This window comes from Gymnoscopelus microlampas, assembly GCF_963454915.1.
Source record: "Gymnoscopelus microlampas genome assembly, chromosome: 20".
NCBI classification, from domain to species: domain Eukaryota; kingdom Metazoa; phylum Chordata; class Actinopteri; order Myctophiformes; family Myctophidae; genus Gymnoscopelus; species Gymnoscopelus microlampas.
Genome location: NC_139957.1, coordinates 3,058,169 through 3,085,809, shown reverse-complemented (window position 1 = coordinate 3,085,809; position 27,641 = coordinate 3,058,169). Strand labels below are relative to the sequence as shown.

Sequence of the window (27,641 nt, the reverse complement as noted above, 5' to 3'; positions counted from 1 at the left end):
AACAAAAACATGTTTTACCCACTTGCAATTTCACAAGTGGCGGGGGTCCATGGAACTTCACATATTGTAACAAATGCCATAAAACGCTTATTTTGTTTAGTGAAGACAATACCATCACACCTGATTAATTCAACGGGTGACTTAGATTTTGCAATAGAGAAAGATTGTAGAATGGGTTGATTTAAAGGACAGAGTATCACACCTCACAACAGTAGTCAGACATTTATGAGTTGCCAACACCAAACAGGTTCATCAGGTGCAGCCTCTTTTCAGTACATTTATACCAATGTAACTCCTAGGACAATCATTGCACGGAAATTGATGCTAAACTTTAGACCTCTTTCCTATCTTTTGGGAAACTCAGCAGAGCCTGCTAGAAAATAAGTGATGATGATACTATTTTTAATGTTGTGTTTACTAGCATCAACAGGTGAGGGTGCAACAGCATTACTATTGTAGATCATTTTGATTAATGGATAAAAACATACAAGTGTGAATTAAGCTTAGTCCAGGAAAAATGAAACTAATAAAATCCTTGAAATCCAGACATTTACTAACAGCTTCCTTTATGTGCTTGATGTCTAAACTGAACTATTTAACACTGATGTAATGATTATGCTAATCTTACCTTTTCAGATTCCCAGTCTTTGGAGTTCCGTTCTTTTGGGCTCAAAGAGACTTCTGGTCAAATGCATATTAGGGAGCAGATATTATTTGATGGAGTCCCAATTTCTTATTGTGACAACTTCAAAGAGATTTGTGAAAGAGCGTCTGACATTATTTTTTCTTTGGATGAGATTCAAATATTGGTCAACATAACAGTCGGTGAGTTGTCAAATTCATTGATTAATAACAAATCACACAATACTTTTGAAGGACAGTATTAATTGCTTTTTAAATTATGCTATTACACTTTTCATTGAGTACTGTGTTTTACTCAAAAACTAAAGTTATTTTCCATCCAGTAATTCAAGCTATAGGTACTGTGTACTAAAATCATAGCATGAATAGATAATGTCATCTTGTTTTGTAGATGTTATTCAGCGACAGCGTGGTTGTTACCGTTCAACTAATGGAACCATCTCTGCTTTTGAAAAATGGGCCGTGAGTGGGATAGACTTCTTATCCTTTGACCCAGACTCGCTCAAATGGAAGTCCCACCCCAAGTCTCCATCTGCAACCCCAGTTGAACAGAGCTGGAACAAAAAAGAAATAAGGAATCAATTCTTTAGTAACTTTCTCAAGATTCGGTGTCCCTCAATGATGCAGAAGGTGAAGTGTCATGCTGACAGATCAACTTATTTCCATAATTGCTGGGCTTGTGTTTTATTCCATTTGATCTTGGTTACATTGTGTGTACATGCATGATTTTCTTCATTATTTCATTTTGAGTTGCAGTGCCTTGGAACTTAAGCCAGTCTATACTAATATTGTTAGTGATTATTATAATTACCTCACCCTGGGCATTTATTTGCCCAGGGTGAGGGGACTAATTAAAAGGTATGTGCACCGCCACAGTTCCTCATTTTCAAATGAATTTATATTTTTCAGTCAACTTTGCAACTGTCCAGTATATACTGTATACACACACTCTATTATTACCAAAATATTATAATATGTCTGTAGCATTTTACCAAGTATTTACACGTTATACGTGGGTTGTAATTTCTTTAGTTTTGTTACGCAAATGCAGAAACGTGATGTTGTTATAATCTTCTATTGTACATTGATTATTAATTATTTTCCCTTTTTATCTAATGATCACATTTGACAAATCCATATCTGGCATTTGATGCTGTAATCATCAGTGCTGAGGACAGAAGTTTGCCTGTAGTTGTTGTGATGCATTCTCGCAATATCTTATAGTAAACAATGTGTTAGTGAATCTCAATGCCTGTTTGCAATGAAATTAAATAATAATAGATACAAAAATAATAAAAAATACACTACACTTTCACATATCCATACATTCACTGCACTACTGATACCACTGACTACTCACACCAATTTGTATATTCTGTAAAGTTTGTTGCTTTTAGTTAAAATAAAATAACTTTTTTAAGGTACTCCTGTGTGTCGTCTCCCACCTTTTGTCATGATTGTAACCCAGTTCATGACACAAGAAGGGGCAGGGGGTTACTGTAGTACTCTTAGTTTTAGGCTACTGTTGTATTTCATGTATTTCCATGACCCATTTACTAATGTTTCTTTTACAATCCTATTCTGATTCTCAGCTTTTATTTGACGCTAGCTCACAACGCTTGTAGATCGGCTATTTTCAACTAAGAGATTTAGGCTCTAAACCAAAGCTTTGTTGAAATCTTGACCATCAGGTCAAAATCTGTGTCAGATCCTATGTCTAGGTGAGACATGACCTTTGACACAATCTAAATGTCTCAATAGAAGAGCAGGGAGACAAAATACAACAACACCAACCCCAATATACAAAAAATATATTGTATTAATGTGACAAGGGTGAAATGAGGGGTTCTTAAAACTTTTGTAATTTGTTTTTATTGGTGCTTAATGTGTATAATTGCCTCATTTAACCCCACCATCTTATTATTTTTGTACCAATTATTATTACGCACTGTATTGTTTATAATTGTTTTCCCCATGATCCCCTGGTCACATGTATTGAGAGACATTGAGTGGCAGAGCGGCAGTCACGCGGTCCCGCCCAAGGCCACGGTCATGGCCAATGTCCCCAGACAGACTGTCACCACGGACAAATGAAAGAAGAGGGAGGTGTGGTTTGGCAGGTACAAAAGCGGAGGCGGGACCGTTTGAAAGAGAGAACAGAGCACCCAAGTGACAGAGGCGTCAGTGAGGAGAAGGACAGCAGAGGGGAAGGTTGTGCCGAGACACGGAGTAGAGGAGTGCATGGATGAAGTAGACATACCAGCCACCTAGGAGTTTGGAAGCCGAGGTGTGCCTACATTCAAAGGAGAAACCAAGAGGAGAAAGCGATCGAACCGAAGGGGAGGAAGAGGCGAGTGAGACCAGACCATATGAGAGACGAGTGAGACCAGACCATATGAGAGACGAGTGAGACCAGACCATATAAGGAGCGCTGAGACTGGAAAGTGGCGATAACGTTGCATACGCAACCAACTCAGCGCCAGGTGTAAAAACCTGGCTGGCGAGTGAGTATTCGAACAAGCAACGTTGAATCCCTGTATAACCACTGCCTGAGACAACGCAAATGTATCGTGTAAATGCACAGTGAACTGGTCTAGATCTCTATAATTGCAGGCGGAGAGAAAGAAGAGAGAAGACGAAGACGACTGGCCTCAAACCCTTTCCCATCTTACCCCCATATATGGACATGCAGCATTACCCCTGAACAAACCGTGTTGAGTATCTTGAAGCACTTTATTGGCACAGCACTTTACTTGAAAAGTATTTGTTGCACAGAAACCCCCCATGCTAAGGAACCCTTGTGATTAAGCCCCGCGTAATTTGCACAACTTTATAATTTATTTTATAGTTGTTGTGTAGATTATTTGTGTTTTGTATGTTTATATAGGTTTTATTAGTATAGTGTTTATTTGATTGTTTTTAAGGCACAGAAGCCAATGTATTAGGGACCCAATAAATATGACTTACCTTTTTTGATACACTGTATTCGTGTCCAGTTTCTTAAAGGGATATTCTCATGCCAGTGTTGTATTCTCAAAACCAAAAGTATTGAAACTTACCAGTTAACCTCGAACCTGTGAAAGCCTGAAGAAGAAGTTAAAGTGTATTCAAAGGGGACTTCCCTCTATAACAAAAGTGGCGTAGTCGACAAACAATTAGTTCAGATAGGACTCACAGTAATTACGCACCCAGCACTTTATTGTGCATTTATATTTTATTGTTGTGAGTTTTATTCTGGATTATTTATTAAAGGAGAAGAGTGCAATAGTACAAACAAATTGCAAGTCAAATGTGATACAATTTCGGCCCTGTTCACATATTTGGCGCAGTCGGCAGGACTGGTTGAGAACAAACACATGAGAATACCCTTAAGAGAAACTGTACTGTTTTGTTGTTTTTGTTGCTTTTTGTTTTTTGCTTTACGGATTCAGAATGATGATGATGGCGGTGTATCCCGGTGCCCCATGGTTACCCACCTTTGGTGGAACAGAAGGCGAGAGTAAATATAGGGAATGGAAAGACCAGATTAGAGGATTATTAAGTACCCAGGAACTACCAGAAATCAGGAAAGTTGCTATTATAATTAAAACGCTAACCAACGAAGCTAAACGGCAGATTAGTGTGGTTGAGGAGGGCGAACGCGACACAGTGGCAAAAGTTTTTAAATACTTAGATGCTTTATATAAAGAAACTGTCTCTGTCGCAGAAATGCGCTCACTATTCTATCGGTGCGCACAGCGCGCAGGAGAGAATGTACAAACTTACACCCTGAGACTTAGAGAGCTGTTTTGTGGGCTGCGGCAGCACGACCCAAGCACCGCTCCCTCCGAAGCCATTCTTCGTGATCAGTTTGTTATGGGTTTAGCTGAGGGCCCCCTGGGCCAAGCCTTAAAAATATATGCTCGACGACACCCAGATGAAGATTTTGCTGCTTTACGCGAAGAAGCCTACCTGTTAGCTGCTGAACATGGAACTACTGAAATAACGTGCCACGCTGTTAATCCTATTTCTGTCCCCTACCCTTCTCAGGACCCTGCTTGGAGAGAAAAATTAAAACAGGAAATCATGGACGACGTAAAAACTCAAATGCAAGGATTCACGCAGGAACTCATGAAGGAAATCAGACCGCTCCTCCGCACTGGCACCAATGACGCACGAGCGCGCACTCCACCGCCACCTGAGCGACGGTATACGGCCTCTCAGCGCTACGAATGGGATGAAGGAGGTAGGCCGATATGTAGCCAGTGTAGACAGGCGGGTCATATAGCGAGATTCTGTAGATCCGACCGAAGTCAGTTAAACTAGTACGCCCTGTCGCCGAGGTCCGGGGGGCAGAGGTGCAACGTTCACAAAAAAAGCTAAGGGCCAATGAAGTGTTTGTGGGGGAATGTCCGACAATTGGGATAACAATGGGGGGAGTCCAAATGAGGGGTTTATTAGATACGGGGTCTCAAGTCACATTGATGCAGCAGAGTTTGTTTAACGAAAAGTTCTCGCAAGATAAAATGGAAAATGGGCCTCTGGTGTTTAGCCTACGGGCAGCAAACGGCCTTGATCTACCCTATTCTGGCTATGCCATATTCGATTTAGAATTAGAAGGACTGAAAATACCGGGAAGAGGAATCGTAATTGTAAAAGATGAACATTGTATTGAGCCGCTGATCATTGGGATGAACGTAGTCCACGCAGTGTGGCATGCATTATTTAAACTCTCTGGGAGGTCTGTGTTTCCATGCCAACAGGAGAGGACACCATGGAAAAAAGCATTCGCCGCCTGTAGGAGAGTGGAGGCAGTGACCCACGAAGACGGAGCATTGGGCTATGTGTGGCCTGTCGGCCGACGGAGAATCCGAGTCCCCGCCCGCAGTGAGTTAGTAGTATGGGGCCGTGCCTGGAAAGGTCCAAATGGAGCCGAATACGAGGCCCTGATGGAGGCCATGCCGGAAGGAACTGATCTGGGAGTGGCCCGAGCGTTGGTCACCGTGCGTAATGGCCGAGTCCCCGTGCGCATCTGCAACCCCCACGCGTATAGCGTGACCGTGGGCAGACATCAAAAGTTAGGGAAGCTATATCCAGTGGAGGAGGCCGACGTCCGTGGACGACGAGACCTGAACCTGTCCCTAGGAACCGACGGAGCCGTGGAAGTGTCCCTGGTGAGCATCGAAGACGAGGGACCCGTGAAGACCTTACCTGAGGAGATGGAGGCGTTGACCCGGCGAGATGACCTACCTGACCAGCAGAGAGAAGAGCTGCATGCGATGATGTGTAAATGGAAGAAGGTGTTTGCAGTCCATAATGAAGATTTTGGGCAGACGGACGTGGTGCAACACCAAATACCAACTGGAGACGCGGCACCCATCCGCGAGAGGCACCGACCGCTGCCGCCCTCCATGTATAGAGAAATGAAGACCTTATTGAGTGACATGCTGGACAAGGGAGTGATAAAAGAGAGTTGCAGTCCCTGGGCAGCGCCCATTGTCCTGGTGAAGAAGAAAGATGGCAGCTGGCGTTTCTGTGTCGACTACCGTAAACTGAATGCCGTGACGCACAAAGATGCCTTCCCTTTACCTCGGATTGAAGAGACTTTAACAAGCCTGACCAAGGCTCAGTGGTTCTCCACACTCGACCTGGCCAGCGGTTATTGGCAGGTGGGTATGGACCCTCGGGATCGAGAAAAGACAGCGTTTACCACCCCTTTAGGACTGTTCGAGTTCCAACGTATGCCGTTCGGTTTATGTAACGCCCCCGCGACCTTCCAAAGATTAATGCAGCGATGCTTGAGTGGCCAGGTGACAGAGTCATTATTAGTGTACCTCGATGACATTATTGTATATTCACCTGACTTTTCCTCTCACATGCAGCACCTTGACCAGGTTTTCGAGCGGCTGTGGAGACACGGATTGAAACTGCGCCTCGATAAATGCAAGCTTCTCCAACCGGAGGTAAAGTTCTTGGGCCACGTTGTAGACAAAGAGGGAGTGCGCCCGGACCCTGAAAAGTTGGCTGCGGTAAGAGACTGGAACCCACCCTCGACTGTCCGCGAGGTCCGCGCTTTTCTAGGTCTGGCTGGTTATTATCGCCGCTTCGTGTCCTCATTTGCTGCCATAGCTAGGCCGTTAAATAGTTTGTTGATCGGAGTCCCGAAAGATGTGAAGTCCCATCAGTGTAAAATAGAGTGGTCCCCTGAATGCCAAAACTCGTTTGATGCTCTTAAAACTGCCCTTACGCAGGCTCCAATACTGGCTTATGCAGATTATGACCGACCGTTTGTAGTGTATACTGATGCGAGTGGCCGCGGGCTCGGCGCCGTTCTGGCACAGGTCCAAGATGGCCAGGAGCGAGTAATCGCCTACGCCAGCCGAAGTCTACACCCTACCGAACAAAATGATGCAAATTATAGCTCCTTTAAATTAGAACTCTTGGCACTTAAATGGGCAGTGACCGAAAAATTTAAAGATTACTTAACTGGCGCTCATTTTACGATTTATACAGATAACAATCCTGTTGCGCATCTTCAAACAGCTCGACTAGGCGCGGTGGAACAGCGCTGGGCAGCCCAGCTAGCATCATTCACCTATGATATAAAGTACCGACCTGGAAAAAGCAATGCGAACGCAGATGCCCTGTCTAGGTTCCCTGTTCAACCTGTAGGAGTGGCCGTAGTGGAGTTGGCACCGGTGGAGAGAGAGGACGGGTGGGCTGGAGCTGAGTGGCGGGGAACACAGGATCGAGATCCGGACATCCAGATGGTGAAGAGTTGCGTAGAGCGGAGGAAACTGCCTACCCTTATGGAGAAGAGGAGTTGGTCACGGGAAGCCAGGCAAATGTTACGACAGTGGGACCGGTTGCGCATCAGAGACAATGTGTTGTATAGGCAAGTGATTGATCAGCATACACAAGAATGTTACTTACAGCTTGTTTGTCCAGGGGCGCGACGAGAGGAGGTGTGGAAAGGACTCCATGAGGCCTCGGCACACGCCGGAGTGGACCGGACTTTGGCGCAGCTTCGGCGCCGGTTCTACTGGCCGGGCATGGAGGGGGCGGTGCGACAGTTCCAGCGAGGTTGTGTTGCCTGCAGCCTACTGAAAGACAGGATAGAGCCCAGGGCCCCCTTACAGCCATTCGAAGTATCGTATCCTATGGAGGTAGTGGCTATTGATTTTCTCACATTAGGTAGGCCGAATGACGCATGGCAGAATATTCTTGTAGCAACCGATTTATTCACCAGGTACAGTTGGGCTATTCCAACGCGTGACCAAACTGCGCCCACGACTGTCCGTGCGCTTTGGACACATATTATTCAGCCATTCGGTTGCCCGGCTCGTTTCCATTCGGACCGAGGCCCGAATTTTGAATCCGAATTAATGCAGCAATTGTGTCATACATACGGTATTACTAAGAGTCGCACCACCCCTTACCACCCAGCTGGTAATGGGGGGGTGGAGAGGTTTAATCAAACACTGTTAAACATGTTGCGCTCTCTAGATACTGATCGCCAAGGCAGATGGAATGAACACTTACCTGAGTTAGTACACGCTTATAACAATACTGAACATGGTGCGACAGGTTATGCGCCTGCGTACTTAATGTTTGGTCGCCACCTGAGGCGTCCGGTAGATGTAGCATTAGGAGTACCGTTGTCACAAAATCGAATGGGAGTGGGAGATTGGGTGCAAGATCACCAGAAACGAATGGCCACAGCGTATAGGACAGCCGAGAAAAAAATGGTGCATATAGCAGGACAGCGTAAACAGGTCTATGACCGCCGAGCCGGTATGCCACCATTGTTACCTGGAGAGAGGGTGTGGGTACGAAACCGGAACCGACAGGGACAAGGTAAACTGGGCCCATGGTGGGACCCAGAACCTTTTGTGGTATTGGAGAGGGTGGGGGATGCGGGCCTAGTATACAGGATCCGACCTGAAAAAGGAGGGCGAGATAGAACGATCCATAGGAATGCATTAAAAGTGTGTATAGCCCCCAGGTCACCGATGGAGAGCCCCGAACCTGCCCCAGTAGCCGAACCGGTGGGACCAATATGGCCGCCTTATGTAGGGTTTTTCCCCGGTCCTAGGGAACCTGAAGGTCCGCGGCGCTCTGGAAGAGCGAACCAAGGACAGCCACCTGAGAGGTACGGGCATGACGTTTAGAACCAGTTGCCAGGGACTGCCAACGAAAAAGTAGGGGGGAATGTGACAAGGGTGAAATGAGGGGTTCTTAAAACTTTTGTAATTTGTTTTTATTGGTGCTTAATGTGTATAATTGCCTCATTTAACCCCACCATCTTATTATTTTTGTACCAATTATTATTACGCACTGTATTGTTTATAATTGTTTTCCCCATGATCCCCTGGTCACATGTATTGAGAGACATTGAGTGGCAGAGCGGCAGTCACGCGGTCCCGCCCAAGGCCACGGTCATGGCCAATGTCCCCAGACAGACTGTCACCACGGACAAATGAAAGAAGAGGGAGGTGTGGTTTGGCAGGTACAAAAGCGGAGGCGGGACCGTTTGAAAGAGAGAACAGAGCACCCAAGTGACAGAGGCGTCAGTGAGGAGAAGGACAGCAGAGGGGAAGGTTGTGCCGAGACACGGAGTAGAGGAGTGCATGGATGAAGTAGACATACCAGCCACCTAGGAGTTTGGAAGCCGAGGTGTGCCTACATTCAAAGGAGAAACCAAGAGGAGAAAGCGATCGAACCGAAGGGGAGGAAGAGGCGAGTGAGACCAGACCATATGAGAGACGAGTGAGACCAGACCATATGAGAGACGAGTGAGACCAGACCATATAAGGAGCGCTGAGACTGGAAAGTGGCGATAACGTTGCATACGCAACCAACTCAGCGCCAGGTGTAAAAACCTGGCTGGCGAGTGAGTATTCGAACAAGCAACGTTGAATCCCTGTATAACCACTGCCTGAGACAACGCAAATGTATCGTGTAAATGCACAGTGAACTGGTCTAGATCTCTATAATTGCAGGCGGAGAGAAAGAAGAGAGAAGACGAAGACGACTGGCCTCAAACCCTTTCCCATCTTACCCCCATATATGGACATGCAGCATTACCCCTGAACAAACCGTGTTGAGTATCTTGAAGCACTTTATTGGCACAGCACTTTACTTGAAAAGTATTTGTTGCACAGAAACCCCCCATGCTAAGGAACCCTTGTGATTAAGCCCCGCGTAATTTGCACAACTTTATAATTTATTTTATAGTTGTTGTGTAGATTATTTGTGTTTTGTATGTTTATATAGGTTTTATTAGTATAGTGTTTATTTGATTGTTTTTAAGGCACAGAAGCCAATGTATTAGGGACCCAATAAATATGACTTACCTTTTTTGATACACTGTATTCGTGTCCAGTTTCTTAAAGGGATATTCTCATGCCAGTGTTGTATTCTCAAAACCAAAAGTATTGAAACTTACCAGTTAACCTCGAACCTGTGAAAGCCTGAAGAAGAAGTTAAAGTGTATTCAAAGGGGACTTCCCTCTATAACAAAAGTGGCGTAGTCGACAAACAATTAGTTCAGATAGGACTCACAGTAATTACGCACCCAGCACTTTATTGTGCATTTATATTTTATTGTTGTGAGTTTTATTCTGGATTATTTATTAAAGGAGAAGAGTGCAATAGTACAAACAAATTGCAAGTCAATGTGATACAATTTCGGCCCTGTTCACATTAACATACACACACCCAGATTGGTCAAAATCACATTTTATTTATCATAAGAAATAGCTCCATTGTGAGGCTTTAAATCAACCTCATAAATCAAAGGTATGAATTAACTGAAGTAAAGTAGGCTAACGCTTGACTTGACTTGACTGTTTGGCTCTTAGAGGTGACAAAGCACAAATCTGCCCGCCCCCAAAAAAAGTGCACAGTAAATGCAATTTTGATAATTTCATCTCCTTTATTTATTTTTTGTGTCTCATTGCGAACAAAATATCGAGCTTCAACCAATACTATTTCTATAAAAATAAGCAGGGAGGCAGCCAAAGCCATCATCTGATGCATGAATGCTAGAATGATGATTCATGCCCCTTCCTCCATTCCAAGCATTCCTTAAACCTAAATTTCCTTCGACACTGCACTTTTGTATATTTGCACATTTGTATTTGGTATCAACTCCCATTTCCCTGTACAACTGTGTTTTATTGTTTTGGTGTTGCCGTTGATGTTGTCGTTTCATATTATGCTTTTATTGTGAACCCTGGCTGCAAAACAATTGCCCCCTAGCAGAATAATGAAGACAATCTTGACATTGAAACATGTTTAGTTGTTACAGCTGCCAGAGAGTGAACATGTGGCAGTGTCCAAGGGCCCTCAAACATGTCATATTGTACATTACATTTTTTATTGATGTTTTTATTTTAGTCTTCCCCCACTTGCAGCAAACGCAGTTTCACCAGGAACTGCACCCTTCTAGTTGTTTGTGTTCTTCCTTGTTTCTCTGCCAAAAATAAATGTTTGTCATATCTTTAAATGCGTCAGGCGGCTATGGCATAATTTGTTTGCCGTTTGATGTTTTGATTATCAGTGTTTACCTCTAGCTATTTTGTACAATTGTATACATTCATGTACCTGTTTGCAATGAAATTAGCTTGAAATCAGGTGATATCACACACACACACACACACACACACACACACACACACACACACACACACACACACACACACACACACACACACACACACACACACTTATAACATTGTGTGCTTAGTAACTGCTTACAGCTGCACTTCAGCTTCATCTGTCATTGTCAGGCAGAAACTTATCTCCATTTTTATCATACACTATTTTACATTCTGACTGTGGATTGTTTCTCTTTTTTTAAGTTTTGAAAAGCCGCAGGGTAAACAAACTCTTCCTGAGTCTTGAGCCCCAAGCTTTGAGAATCCTCAGCCGCTTTCCAGTCCACATTGTCACAACATTTTAGAAAAGAAATTCAAAATGTTTAAATGTTCAAAATGTGTGAAAATGGCTGATCTACAAGATGTGGAAGGGCTATTTTTGCAACTTTTAATTACAAAACACTTGTGTGTTAAGTATAAAATAGGGCATTATTTATTTTTAAAAATTAAAAACCCAATATATAAGGATACCGTCATGGTCTTGTCATTTGGGTCCTGCTTGCTACTCACTCGTGACAGATAAAAGACTAATTCACAGCCTTATCATTTCATTTCATCTTTATTTATTCCACTTACGGTTTCACATGATTACATTCATTTTTTTTCCTTTACATATTCCACAAATGAAAAGGAGCAGGAAGAAGATTAATCTTATTATATACCTACTCCTATCTTCAATTAAAAATCAACCAATAATAGATGATCTTTCCAATGGCTACCAATCAGTACATCACTACAAACAGTATAGCATACAAGTTATACAGTGATTCATCAAAGAAAAAGAAAAAAACAAAGAAAGGAAAAAAAGGAAGAAGAATTAACTATCCAATTCATAATTTCTCTCCTTTTAAACACGTTTTTAAACTGAAACATCGTTGTACAACTCTTCAACTCCTTGCTTTGAGAATTCCATAACTTTATACCTGTAACAGAATGTTAATGTTGTCCGAGCAAACTGATGTTTAAAATCTAATCTTCTTATGTGGTCCTCATCCTCTGAACTAAACTGAAATAACTGTTCTGGTAACACTCTTTGTACTTTGTACACAAATAATGTTGGTAGTTCAACTAAATCTAAACATTTCAATAAACCTAAACATAAAAAGTCTGTTAGTATGTGCTCTAAAACCCTCTTCGTAAATAATTCTTCCAGGGGGAGGATGTGAAAAGTACAGTACATACTGTAGTATAGCTTTGACGTAGGAAAATGTCATATATTCATTCTTTCAAATTCAGGTTACAGTTTAATTATCAGAGTAAAAAAGAATAGAACAGAATAAAAACAACAATAATATATTTATATAAATAAAAGATTGTTCAAGTTCAAGAGACTAAACATTTAAAACTGTCTGAAATCTTTGAGTCAGTAGCAAAATGATAGAATTGAACATGCACACACATTTGGCCTGATCCAAAGCCAATATATTTTAAAGCACGTACACCAGGTGAACAATTACAAGATATACTATATAAAATGAAATGAAATGATTTGTGATGCCGACATGGATAGCACTGGTGTTTCTTCATTTAGTTCCATTGATATACTCCATAACAACAACATAGGTAAGTAATACAAAAAAAGTGATGACATTATACATGATGGCCAATTATTTTTACCAGGTTGCTCGAAGAATAACCGGGTCTACAAAGAGACTAAAACTACTCAACACTTTTTAGCTACCTCTTCGTCATTGGCTGTCCTTCAATCCTTTAAGCCAATGGGGGAGACTTCCCCGTTTTGGCTGTCCTTTAAACCAATGGGGAGACTTCCCCGAGACTTCCCCATACTCTGAACGACGGCCATCCTCTCATGCTATGGGATCATAACCCCCCCACCCTCCCCTGTCTTCTCCCCCTCTCTCAATCACGCAGCTGGGGCTTAACACCGCTATAGAGTTACATTAACACCGCTATAACGGAAGAGGAGGCAATTGCAGTCTGGTGATATGTGATGACACCGTGAATTAGTGTCTCTTCAGCAGTGTGGGATAATGTGGGCAATGTTGCGGGGGTAAAAAAAATGCTGTTTACGTGATCAGGTTGAATGGAAGGAGAGGGTGGGATCCAGGATGACACCAAGGTTACGGACTTGGGTGGAGGGAGTGACAAAAAGGCTATTTTCACTAAAAAGCAATACGTTTACATGCCTGCAGACAGAGCAGCATGCAAGTGCCTGAACAAACAGCTTGAACATACTGCCGACCACATAATCACAACCCCCCTGAATAGACCACCTTCAGAGATGACAATAAGATTGGATATCTGATGATGGTACACGAAATAAGACAGAGAGGTGTGTTCCTCAACGTCATTAGCTGTCAGTGGTAGGTGTTCTTGTATGAATTCTCTGGTGACGTTTGAGAGTACTGCTCATGCTAAACCCTCTCCCACATTGGGCACAGTGGTAGGGCTTCTCTCCTGTATGAATTCTCTGGTGATATTTGAGACTATTTCTTTGGCTAAAATCTTTCCCACACTGGGCACAGTGGTAGGGCTTCTCTCCTGTATGATTTCTTTGATGATGTATGAGTTGAATGTTTGTGCGGAACGTTTTCCCACACTGGTGACAATGGTAGGGCTTCTCTCCTGTATGCATTCTCAGATGAGTTTTGAGATTACTGCTCTTGTTGAACCCTTTCCCACAATAGTCACAGTGGTAAAGCATCTCTCCTGTATGAATTCTCTGATGACTTTTGAGGTTTTCCTTTGTGCTGAACCTCATCCCACACTGCTCACAATGGTAAGGCTTCTCTGATGTATGAATTCTCTGGTGGTGAACTTTGAGATTACTTTTCTGGTTGAACCCTTTCCCACACTTGTCACAGTGGTAAAGCATCTCTCCTGTATGAATTCTCTGATGACTTTTGAGATTACTGCTCTGACTAAACCCTTTCCCACACTGTTCACAGTGATAGGGCTTCTCTCCTGTATGAATTTTCTGGTGACGTTTGAGATTAAGCTGTCGGCTGAACCTTGTCCCACACTTTTCACAGTGATATGGTTTCTCTCCTGTATGAATTCTCTGGTGAAGTATGAGACCACCACTTATGCGGAACCCTTTTCCACACTGGTCACAGTGGTAGGGCTTCTCCCCTGTATGAACTCTCTGGTGATCTTTGAGATCAGCGCTGTCGTAGAAACGTTTGCCACACTGGTCACAGTGGTGGGACTTATGTCCTGTATGAATTCTCTGGTGACGATTGAGATGACTGCGGTTATTGAAATCTTTACCACACTGGTCACATTGGTAGGGTTTCTCTCCTGTATGAATTCTCTGATGAAGTTTGAGACTTTTACTAAGGCTGAACCGTTTCCCACACTTGTCACAACTATAGGGCTTCTCTCCTGTATGAATTCTTTGGTGTCCTTTTAGATCAGCCCCGTCTCTGAATCTTTTCCCACACTGGTCACAGTGGTAGGGTTTCTCTCCTGTATGAATTCTCTGGTGATGTTTGAGATAAGTGCTGTTGTTGAATCCTTTCCCACACTGGGGACAGTGGTGGGACTTTCCTGTATGAATTCTCTGGTGAAGTTTGAGATAACCACTGTTATTGAAACGTTTACCACACTGGTCACATTGGTAGGGCTTCTCTCCTGTATGAATTCTCTGGTGACGTTTGAGAAGACTGCTCAGGCTAAACCCTTTCCCACAGTGATCACAGTGGTAGGGCTTCTCTCCTGTATGAATTATCTTGTGACGTTTGAGGTGACTGTTTTGGCTGAATGTTGTCCCACTCTGGTCACAGTGGTAGGGCTTCTCTCCTGTATGAGTTCTCTGGTGTATTTTGAGTCTCTTGTTTCTGAGGTTTTTACCACCCTGGTTACATTGGGTATGTTTCTTCACTGGTAGTTGGGCAGGAAAGACATCTGGGATGGAGAATGAGGGGAGATAAAACAACAACCATGAAATGTTTTGAAATAACGTTAAAAACTGATATTCTGAATTTGAAAAGTATCACATTACTTCAATCTTTAAAATGTATCTAAGCCTCCTAGAGTCTTTTTCATGCACCATTTGACCAGTCAATACAGCATATTTGTTATATAGAACGCAATAGATACAGTTGGCAATAGACAGGAAACGCCCACAAAACATCACTTCCATTTTGCTCTGTGGGGGAAAACACTGGATCTGCTATCGTTGACTAAAAATACTGATTAGTTCCTGTGTGATTTGGTGACACCAAATAAGCAGATAAATCCACTTGTAAAAAGTTGTGAGCTTCCAATGACTTTTAGTTCTTGAGTTTGCACTGTGTGTATATTCCTACTTGCATGAGTAAACAGTCCCTCGATAAAAACGTGGACACAAATCCTTGATTGTGTGGGCAAGAAAATAACGATTTGAATATGCAGGGGATTTAAGTAAATGTATGCTGAGACATTTTGGGAATTTGGTAAAATTGCAGAAACTTGTGAAAAATGGGGTAACTGGCGAAGGTTGTGAAACATTGTTTTGATGAAAAACAACGTACTAGGCTACTATAGTGGTATAGCATAACTATACCTAATGACCTAATGACTTCCTACATGCAAGCATGCCAGAGAAACAAGCATACTATATCACAGAAAGTGCTGGGAATGATTTAGTTGTCTTTTTTTCTCTCCTTTGACTTAATAAACATAGCTCAAACATGGTTAAATGTTAATGAGTCAAAAGAGTCAAAGATACAATAAATTCTTCCTGTTTCAGAAGAGTGAGTTAGCTATGCAAAACAGACATCATATTGTCTGCCTCTCGTTATTTTCAAGGCAAAAAAGCAAACTCGTCAACTCTTTCCTTTCAATTATTGTGAGATGCAAGTTAATGCACAATTATACATTTACTTGATTTAATATGCATATAGTCTCGATGCACACCATTGGTAAATGTTTTAATAGGCTTGTGTGTTAATAATCTTGTGTAAAAATAACTGTGAACGGAAAAACTGAAAGTAGCCCTACCTTTGAAATGGGTTTCATATAAAAAGTGTACATGTAACAGTAATGTTGTTTCAAGGTTCTAGAGCTGAGAGTAATAGTGTTTTTTGTTGTCATAATATTATTTGAACTGTGTATGGAAATTTATTTGTCTTTTAGTTTTCAGTGTTTGATGGTGCTCAGTGGTGTTTAGTGTGCGTTGGAGAAATAAATAGGGCTGTAACAATCATGGCATTTTATTAATGAATTACAATTTATTAATTGTCCTTCAAATAATTGTGTTTTTGGCATTGAACTTTGCATAAAGATCACATTTCTCTTTGCCCTATAGGCATTGTAAACACAAATTGCATAGGGCAGATATGACAAATAAGAAATAACTGAGATGTTTAATAAGTTCATATTTTATATATCTCTGCTGTCCAGCGCGAACCTGCTAACTCCAAAACGCTCATTGTTCAGGAAACGAAAAAACAAAATATACGTTTTTCAGGAAAAAACCCTTATATTTTTAAAACAAAGCAATACTGTCTCAAAGTTGTAATAGTGACTTTATTAGGGGTGTGCCGATACACTAATTTCACGAAACGATACGATACGATATTTGGCTCACAACTTCGATACGATACGATACGCACTTTTTTTATTATGAAAATAAATAGGGGAGAAAAAAAGGAAATGCAAACAAATAATTCTGTTTTTGCATTATTCAGACATGCAAACTTGTAGGTTTTCAGCCGTTTTGAATCCAAATAGGGCAATAGTGTGACACCTGAGCCGAAAAAAAACAACATGTTGTCACCCTTTTCACCTCGGGGCTGTTTGCATGCCTGATTATTTTGATTGGTAAAAAAAATAATAATAATAATAATATTTTTTTTTTTTCCAAAACGATATTTTTTCCCCCCAAAACGATACATATCGTCGCGAAAACGTATCGCGATATATCGCGGGACGATATATCGGCACACCCCTAGACTTTATATATATTGTCAGATACTTGCATGTGTCATTATATTATCAACACTTTACCCAAATCCAGCGCAAGTGGAGTTAGTGGTTTCATACGAGCAGAAATCAAGCTGAAATGGAGTTAGGAGTCCGAACAACAATAGCTCCACTCGCTGCTGAGGGAGAGTTTCAAAAGGGTATAAATTCCCAAAAGCTAACAATGGATCTCCAAGCTCACAATGCATCACAACGACGTGTGAATTAATGCCCTGATGCTTCATGACACTTATTATATAGGCCTACAATAATAAACAGGACTTTAAACATTACAATAACTTCTGCAAAGAGGGGTTCAGAGTCGGAGTTGGAGTAGAACTAGCGCGACAGAAATGCTATGAACGCCTTTCTTCTTGTCACATTGCTCTCCTCATTAAACACTTCATAGATTTTAGAAATATAATGAATTGTTTTCATAACATTAGCGTCAGTGCTAAGTTTGATGAACAGGTACACTGCATAGTTTTAACAGACTTCGGGGAGAAAAAACATTTAGTTTGTTTACGTGGTACTCCTCTCACACCTCGCAGCCGGCGCGCTCTGTTCTGTGTTGTGAAAAGGCAGCAGCAGAGGAGAGGGAGGGAGTTGCGTGGTGTTGACGGACAGTTTGAGGATCCAATGGAGTTGGGAGGTTGCGTCAGAGGCGCTTCCCGAACACGATATTTTAAATATATAAAATATTTTAAATATTAACACGTCTTATCGTGACACGTTGTGAGCTTGAAGATCTGCTGTTTGCACTATTCTTGGAAATGACGCGAGTTAAAAGACATCTGGGATTTTGAATGAGAAAAATAATCCCATGAACAGGGTTATTATAGCTAAAGGACCACTTCACCCATTTTCAACCTATCTTCATACAATTGGTCATCGCTAATGCTCATTATATTAAAATATCATTTTTATCTACTTGGTCTGTGTCTCAGAGGAGGGCTATGGACAGTTTAGAAACCCGCCTACCAGTGACATCATCAGTAAGCTGGTTTGGTCATTTCAAACATCATTTCAATGTTTTTTTGTTTTTTATTAATGCGAGAACAATGGTTTCTGTTATATCATGTTCACTTTCCAGGAATAGAAAGAAGGAATTGTAATCATTGCTATAGAGTGTTTGTTCCGTGGCAGGGGCCTCCCCATCTCTTTAGTAATCAGTGCCAATGATGTGTTTGACGTGTTTTTGTTTTTTCACACAGAACCAGGAGATAACATAATGCCAAGATTTACTGCTCCATTCACTTCCTGGTATAAGTATTTGGGAAATATTCTGTATTTCGGCTCCTGTGTTTTACTATGTATTTTTGGCGAGACGTGCTATTTTCAACGGCATACAACAAGCATAAACCTAACCCTAGCGGGAGGTCGCAATGACATTTTTTTTTTCTCGGAAGCACAGTGAACCCCTCCGTAATTAGCAACCATCAAGGGATCGATCATACTGGAGATAAATATTCTGTGACTAGCTACTTGAAAAGGTATGAAAATTGAAAAATCGCTGGCACTATGGGCAATTACTTTTTTTATTTACTTGGCACTGAATGAGATAAACAAGAAATACATTTGCAGGTGGATTGCTAATTTCAGCCTATCAGGAGAGAGTACTCATTTATCAGCTTCAATGTTAGTGTTTCAGTTCCAATTCTTTCTGCTCATTTATTTGTGTCCCATTATGAGTTCTCTTTCCTGATTGGATGAAATTGATATCCCAACCTGAAAATGTATTTTGTGTTTACTAAAGAGCTGGACAGACGCATAGACCCCTGTTAGTGAACAAAAATGTGATGATTACTATCACAATATAAAACTATTCATGAATGACTCCTGTTCTTAACAAATTACCAAGATTTAATGAGAAAAAAAGGCTGCATGCAGCAATTAAGCTTGTTTAGAAAAATGACGGGTTTCAGGCTGGGCCCAATTTGTCAATTATGTATTGGGCTTTGGGTCGGGCCGGGCTTGACTTTCTGTCGGGCTGGGTCGAGCCGGGCTCAAATATTTAGGCCCGATTAAATCTCTAATGCGCCCCCCCCACATGTTTTGATGGCTCGACTCAAGGAATGCGAGTCGACGTTAGGCTCCTCGCCAGACGTGTCGACTTTTAGGGGACAGCCCTAGTCTGTTCATCGATAATAATCTGGGGTCGAACACGAGTTTGTTTGTCCTGTGTGCTTATCTGCAAGTACATGGCCTGTGTGTGCTTCTAACTTGAACCTGTGATGATGAAGATGAGGCGATATATAATGGTGAAGATGAATAATATAATGTGTAAATGTATAACATATAATGTGTGTGTATGTTATGCATTTACGACACTGTCATAATATTTGCACTATGAATAAATACAATTTAAAAAAATAGAGTTAGGGGAGAACGGGGTAAGATGAGCCAGTGGGTAAGTTGAACCACCCCTAGAAAAGTAGGAAACTGTGTTGTCATAAGACCTTAAATCTAGTAACCATCCATCATTTACAACTGGCTGGAAAGTAGAATTACATTATTTTACACAAAAAAAAATGTTTTGATTGTCAAAGTAAGATTTCTACACGTCAGGTAGAACTGACTTTTATATCAAAGCAAATTTACCCAGGTCTAAAAATGTATATCATACATGTTGGGGATTTGCCAATGGATAAAACAATGTGAATAATTTAGCAAAGAAATTGTCTGAAGTATTATTCTAGCCAATGTTGTATAAAATAGAACCAGGAGACCTGGTACTGCCAGACCCCTAGTGGTTGAAATCTGAATGGCCGGACTTCGCATGACGTGTGTGCAGAGGAAAAGAGGGACAGACAGAGGAAAAGAGGGACAGACAAAGCCTCATGTAGGCCGACCCTCTGGGTCTGGCAAATAGGATCAGGTACAACAAAGAGACACATGGATGCAACGTGATCTGCTTAACGGAAACGTACCTAAAGCCACTCGACGCAGTAACATCACCAGTTGGGTTTTCCACGTTCCGAATGGACAGAGACAATGGAATAACGGAAAAGTCAAAGGGTGGGGGAGTGTGTTTTATGATTAATGACAACTGGTGTAATCAGAACTCTGTACATGAGCTTCAGTCGTTTTGCACTCCAGATCTAGACATTTTTGCTCGGCTCTGTAGACCCTATTTCTTGCCGGGGGAAACATTGATGAATATACTGTCCGTGATTAAGAAATGCATAGATGATGTAGTCCCCACAAAGACCATCAAAGTATATCCAAATGACAAGCCATGGTTAAACAGAACTGTGCGTGGGGCCATAGAACAGAGAGACATTGCATCCAGATCTGGAGATGAGGAGGAGAAGAAAAAAAAAACACACTATGCTCTTCGCAAAACACTGAAAACCGCAAAAAGGGAATATGCAAAGGAGGTGGAAGCCCATTTTAGCTCAAACAAGAGCAGAGCTCTATGGCAGGGTCTGAAAACTATCACTGACTTCAAACCCCCCACCTCCAAAGAAAATGCCTTATCCCCGTCATTCCCTGATGAGCTAATCAAACATTAAAAGCTCAGAGGAAAGCATCCCCAACCCCCACCTCCCCCCAGCACCCACACTGCCTGGCTCCCAGGGTTTTTAACAATGGGACTGCAGTTCACACCTCAGTGATGGAATGTGACACTGATCTGGTCATAGCAGAGTCAGACTTTGCTGGACTTTCTGGCACATCAACACAAACACGAAAAATCTGCAGGACCTGATGGAATCCCAGGGCGTGTCTACAAAGCATGCGCAATGTAACTGGCCGGTGTCTTCACGGACATTTTCAACCAATCCCTCCGTGAAAGCAAAGTACTATCATGCTTCAAAACAGCATTCATTGTCCCGGTCACTAAAAAAGGCAAGGTAACTGGGTTAAATGACTGGAGGCCTGTTGCACTCGCACCCATAGTGAGTAAATGCATGTCAAGAGTGATGATCAACAAGCTGCTACTCACACTTGACCCCCTGCAATTTGCCTACCGTAAGAACAGACCCATGGATGATGCCATTGCCACATCACACCACCCTCTCACACCTTGATTTATTTTTATTATTATTTTTTACTTGTCACTCTCACACCTTGAGAGTGACAAGTCAAATGTGAGAATGCTGTTCATAGACTACAGCTCAGCGTTCAATACCATAATCCCCCTCAAACTAGACACCAAGCTACGGAGTCTAGGTCTAAACCCAAGCCTTTGCAGCTGGATTCTTGACTTCCTCACAGAGCGACGTCAGGTGGTAAGGATGGGAACTATGACTTCTGACCCAATCATAATCCTCAGCACAGGAACCCCTCAGGGATGCGTTTTGAGCCCCCTTCTCTACTCCCTGTACACCTACAACTGCGTGGCTTTGTTCAGCTCCAACCAATCATGAAAGATCGAAACCATCCCAACCACAGACTGTTTGAGATGTTGCCGCATGGAAAACATCTACGCAGTCTCAAAGCTACTAGCAATAGACTGCAAAAAAACTTCTTTCCACGTACAATCAGGTACATGAACGATCTGACAAGAACCAGAACACCCTTTTCTTGCACTACTATGCCTGAACTGCACCTACCGTACCTAATCTACTGTATATAGAATATACTGTGAAGTTGTTTACGCAAAGTTAGGTGGCAGCTACTGAAGAAAAAAATGCTGGTGGTGTATACAACATAGCCTACCAAGTTTTTTCTTGATTCTTATGCACATGTACATTTGATTTGATGATGCTCTTTGCATTCTCTTTTTGCACTGTTTCTTTAAATCTTTTTACGTTTTCTATCATTATTCTATTGTTGTTATTACCTATGCTGCTGCAAAGGAAGCCAAACCAAAATAAGTTGTATTCTTATGTACCAGTACAAAAGATGCAACAATAAAGTACAACCTTGAACCTTGAGTCACGCACGTCACACTGATACAAGTAAGCTAACCAATTATATTTATTAATTTGACATTGTCGCTAGCCGAAAATAGACGATCTACAAGTTCATAACGTTATGAGCTTGTAGATCCAGCTACAAATTGTTACAGTAAACCATATGTGAAGTATCAAGGTCCATTTGGTAACATTGTATCCTGAGAGTGTGTTGCGGTGCCGTACTTTATACCATTGATTTTATTATTCTTCTGTTTGTTATTATCAACCTGTGTGGTGGTAGTGGAACAAACATTTCTCCTTCTGAATTAATGAATAGAATGTACTTGTTCTCACCATCTTGTGAGCCCTATTGACATATGGATTGAACGGAATGCATTGAAACTAGTGATGGGTCGTTCATGATCAATGATTGTTAGAATAACAAAACTAAAACTGTCACTAAAACTAATACATACATACTAAACTAAAACTAAGAAAGAAAGAATACTACGCCTGCTTTAAAATCTAAAATGTAAAACTCAAAATACAACTGTAATTGAAAACATGAAGTCAAAACGAAATTAAAAAACTATAATGATTAATATAAACCTTGTCCCTGGGCCGTGACCCACGGACAGAGCATGGGTCTGGCTTCAGGACTTCTGTAGTCTATAGGCTCTATTCACAGCAGCCATATTATGAAGACATTCACAGGTGTTACCAATGATACTAATGAAGGCTCTATTCCATTCTGGTCAAACAGAGTCAGGGTGCTAATATTGTGCATGTTGGCCCACTGGAAACACCAGTGGGTCTACAGTTGGGGTCCAGGGACCCTCATGGGCTTCCAAATGGCCCCTAACGGGTCCATTTGGTTCCATTTGTACACTCTCAGAGTTATGGGGGTCGTGGAAACCACTGTGCTAGACTAAATGGAACAGAGCCTTCATTAGTATCATTGGTAACACCTGTGAATGTCTTCATAATATGGCTGCTGTGAATAGAGCCTATTTGTGTTGGTTTTCATGAAAGACTACAGAGGCGACTCGTGATGACGTCAGAGCAGGATTTTATAACGCAGACTAGAACAACAAAGAGATTCACATGTGGAGAGAGCTGCACATCATTATGTTATAATTACGTTACAGATACTGTTCTACAGGACTCACGTGCAGCAATTTCATTCAATAACACGACAGTCACTAGCCCCATTACGAACCTCTCACTCCGCTATGCAGCTCCGAGATTCCACTGCGAGCTCTACCGGAATCGGTGGAACGGCCGCAAAGGGTCCGCGGATTACCTTTTCGCCACATAGTATCCAAAAACTAATGGTAGTTTCCAAACTGCACAGATGTTTGAGGTTTGGGCCGGCACCCTAACAATTAGGTCGGGGCACGAAACAACCGTTTAAATCGCTTATTTAGTCAGCCTGTGGCCAATTCCCATTCAACCCGGAAACCCCCCCGCCCCCCCCCCCACGTCCGGTGCCAGTACTGCTCCCGGTTCGGCTACAATGGGAAAACATGGCCAGAGGCAGGAACACTAGGCCATGTGGTGACCTACCAAAAAGTGCCTAGAAAATGAATTTCGTTCCCACGTCTTGGATCTACTTTTTCAATGCATTTTTGCATAGACAATACCCTTGTGGACTTTGGGTTGAAAGGTCTCCGCACAATATCCTGCAGTATTTTTTTCACAAGCCAGAAATGTATATAAAAGTGAATAATCAAAAAACGAAAACCTTGTGCTGCTGTTTTTGCTTGTAAAATGTGTTATATTGATTTTGGCAACACAAATTATTTCTCAAATGTCATAAATACATATACCTAACATCTGAAACAAGTATTGGTGCCTTAGTATACTCATATTTGAATTTAGATCATGAAATGTAGCAAATTTGTTAAAGAAAACACTACGGAAGTGATTGGCACCCAGCACAATGAAACATACATATAGTACATTTAGCTAAAAGCTTATGTTTCAAAAATCACAACCTACTGTGTAATGAAAGGTAGAAAAAAAAGCAGCACACCTTGGCCCAAAATGGCTGAAAATCAATCAAAATGCTACCACGCCCCCCTAGATTGGAATAATGCCAAAAATAGACTAGACTAAAATAAATACACTAAAGCTGAAAATTATTACAAAATATGGTATAAAATATGTATTAAAATACCACAGTGTGTCACAGCATGTGTCATTTATACATCAACCCCCCCATCCACCCCCCAGATCAGGCCTTCTGTGTCACTCACAGGTATGAACAGAGAAATGTTGGTGTGACATTGTCAGACAGTGCAACAGCAGCAAAATAGTACACAAATATGACAAAATATGAAAGTGCAGACTGCATCTCCTGTGGATGACCAATGACCACATCATTGATGGATTCTGGGGCACCAACTTCAGACTCAATGAGTATGTCTTGCAGCCCTGCATCACCAAACCCTTTTCCTAAAATACCTAGGAAGGACATGAAACTCTATGTCCGTGGCACTTTTTTCTTTTTCTGTTTTTTCTATAAAACATTTTTTTTGAGAGAAAGTGTTTCAAAGTGTCCAATAATAACAATAACAACTCAATTATAATAACACTCAACAAGCATAATCCATGGAAACCCTTGATCCACAGGCTCACAATGAGACCTACTCCTCACCTCACAAACTATTGTGACATTGCATTCCTTTAGATCATGACATGCCCTTCATGAATTACTCATCATGTAGATAATTATCTGTTTTGACACGCAAGTATTTTTCCTTTGTCCCATCGGCATGCTTTCTCATCAACTTGGATTAGGTCTACTGTACCTGTTCACCTTAATGGAAACCACACCTATTGAAGCTACGTAGACGAACAAAAAACGAGTTTAGCTGGAACTTCCTGTCCTCAAGTAACACTGTCCTCTGAAAGGCCATCTGTCCACTCACCTTTGCAGCTAAGAGGCCCTTTTGCTTCTGCAATGTCAGATGGAAGCACTGTCTGTACTGGTAAGACCCAATTATTGAAATCCCAAACGTGGAATATACTTGGACCATGCCACATTGAATGCTTGTCTCAGGACTGCCACCTGCCAGTATACAGTGGATAATTAACTTCCCAGTCTCCAGGTGTTCTAAAGTATAGGCTAGCTAACCACGTTCCCAAATTTTGGGCATGCCATTATAGGCTAAAAAGAAAAGAGAATTGCTGATCTACAAGCTCACAACATGCTTTGATGTGTTGTGAGCTTGTAGATAGTTTTTTCTCCCCAAATTCCCCCAAATTTAATTGATAAGTGACTTGTTTTAAAATAGTGGAATAGAGTAGACACTATAAGGCACACCAAGAGTCCATTAGTAGGCCTACTGTATACATTTGGGGCTAGGCCAACGTGTTTCTGGTAATATTATTGATCACTTACTTTGCGTGTCCGTGGCAAAAATAAAATATAATATACACAAGCTGGACATTTATAATAACACTCCGTTGACATGTGAAAACCACCGTTGAGATGTGATTCAAATTTGGGGTTGACTGGACGTTTTCTTCATGATTTTTGGCATAATTTGTAAAACAAGCCCCTCCCCTTTAGAAGTCTATTACGGACGAACGGTATGGATTCTGCTTTGATATGTTTATCGCATGGGTTCAGCAATTATGTGTACCAATTTTTGTGAGATTTGGACAAAATCTGTAGGAAAAGGTGCAAAAACTTTTGAAGAAAATTCAAACTGGTGGAAAATCTATCCAGACGCAAATGGGCGTGGCCTATATTGGGAGTTGCGTCATGACCCAAGGAATCCAGGTTTATTGATTCTACAACGTACGGTTCAAGAGTTATAGGCCGAAACGTAAAGTGGACTGTTATAGCGCCATCATGAGGTCGACTTGTGTAAAAAAATATATATATATATTTGGCACTGGACTCTTAACCTCCCCTCCAAGTCTTGTAACTGTAGCCCTTACGGTTTCGGAGAGAAAAATTGTTGAATGGGAGTTTTTGCATTTTCCCATGCAAGTCAATGGGGAAAATGAATTCACTAATACATTAATATCAATTCAATTATACAACTTATCTCTTAGCAAAATACACGCACATGATTCCCGATGAAGCCGGTCATTTTGACATATGGCATAAGTGTGTGGCGCAAAAACTGTGGGAGGAGTAGCGGGACAAAATAGTCTGGTTGCCCTGTTAGGGCAACCACACTAAATATTACTACGCCTAGTAAGAAATAGTACCGACTTTAAACACTGATTATAAAAATACTGCAAGAAAGCAGACGGAGAACTTTTTGTTTCTTACTTACTACCAATAGATCTTTTTTAAGAAGCAGATATTATTTAGATCCACCTGATGGGAACGAAACTGAACGAAAAGGGCCTTGACCAGACAGCCTACACAGCTCAAAAGACTAAATAAGCGATTTAAACGGTTGTTTCGTGCCCCGACCAAAAAGTTAGGGTGCCGGCCATTCCTCAAACATCTGCACAGTTTGGAAACTACCATTCATTTTTGGATACGATGTGGCGAAAAGGGCAATCCGCGGACCCTTTATTGCGGCCGTTCCACCGATTCCGGTGGAGCTCGCAGTGGGAAGTTCGTAATGGGGCTAGACCAGTGGTTTTCAACCTTTTTCACATCAAGGACCCCCAAATTGACACATATTAGCCCACGGACCCCCATTCGAAAAGATATGCCAGGGACTCAACCATTTTGATTTCTTGGGGGTCCCAATCTACACTGTATCACCATCATCAGTGTTCATTTAACGGGTCCATTTGGTTCCATTTGTACACTCTCAGAGTTACAGACATATAAGGGTTAATTTGGTTGCTAACTATTAATTTGGCTGGGGACCCCCTGGAACCCCGTCAAGGACCACTGGTGGTCCCCGGACCACTGGTTGAAAACCACTGGGCTAGACAGTCACTAACGTCTGATTCTCAGTCAGTTCATTACCTATTCTGTGTAACTTGACCACAGGTTTCAGCATGGCTTCCAGCAGTCTGCGTCCATCATGGTAGATCTCTGACTGTTGTTCCTCCTCTGGCACCATTGTTGTTGAGAGGCTTTTAAAAACCCCAAATAGTTCATCTTCGGTCCATTTTGATAGTCGATGTTTGAGGCAAGGTTCTACCAGCTGGGATCTGAATGTAGGCCTACTTAGTGACATTGTGCGTCCGAGATCTCACTCAAACATACTCTTTTCATGCCAAATGAAGAGACTCACTGTTCTAGTACGTCCCAACGAACGCGGCAGCTGATGATGACTAAAGACACTACGGCAAGTAGGCCTAGGCCACTACCGCGCGCTTCACATAACGGTCCCACCCATAGACATATAAAGGTAGACGCCTCCTCTGGCTCTGAAGCGTGTGTATCTCGGACGCGAACAGTCTTCTCCCGGGTGGTTGAAGCCAGAAGGGGGCGAGGGGCGGGGCTGGCGGCAGGGGCAGGCAGGAGTAATGCTAGTGCTGAGATACTCTCAGCAGCAGGAGGAGCGATGTTCTCACTAAATAAGTGTAGAGGAATATCTTGCGGAGTTTCAATGTTAATATGTAAATATGGCAACTCATTTAGATGTAGGTTTATGGTTTCCCATGGACTATAGCAGTTGCAATT

General features: G+C 41.9%; 2 protein-coding genes across 2 annotated transcripts in view; one reads left to right on the top strand and one right to left on the bottom strand.

Moving 5' to 3' along the window:
• Window positions 1–308: 308 nt before the first annotated feature.
• LOC311036517 (uncharacterized protein) overlaps window positions 309–27,641 on the top strand; it is a 36,711-nt gene continuing 9,378 nt past the window's right edge. The window contains exons 1-2 of the mRNA XM_084045246.1: window positions 309–430; window positions 637–825. Coding sequence (XP_083901372.1) covers window positions 388–430; window positions 637–825 — 232 coding nt within the window. The 5' untranslated portion in view covers window positions 309–387. The remainder of the gene's footprint in view (window positions 431–636; window positions 826–27,641) is intronic.
• Window positions 13,405–14,751, bottom strand: LOC311036859 (uncharacterized protein; the record flags this gene model as incomplete). The annotated part of the gene is made up of 1 exon (XM_084045870.1): window positions 13,405–14,751. A coding segment is annotated over one exon (1,158 nt), but the record flags the coding sequence as incomplete, so codon positions are not given.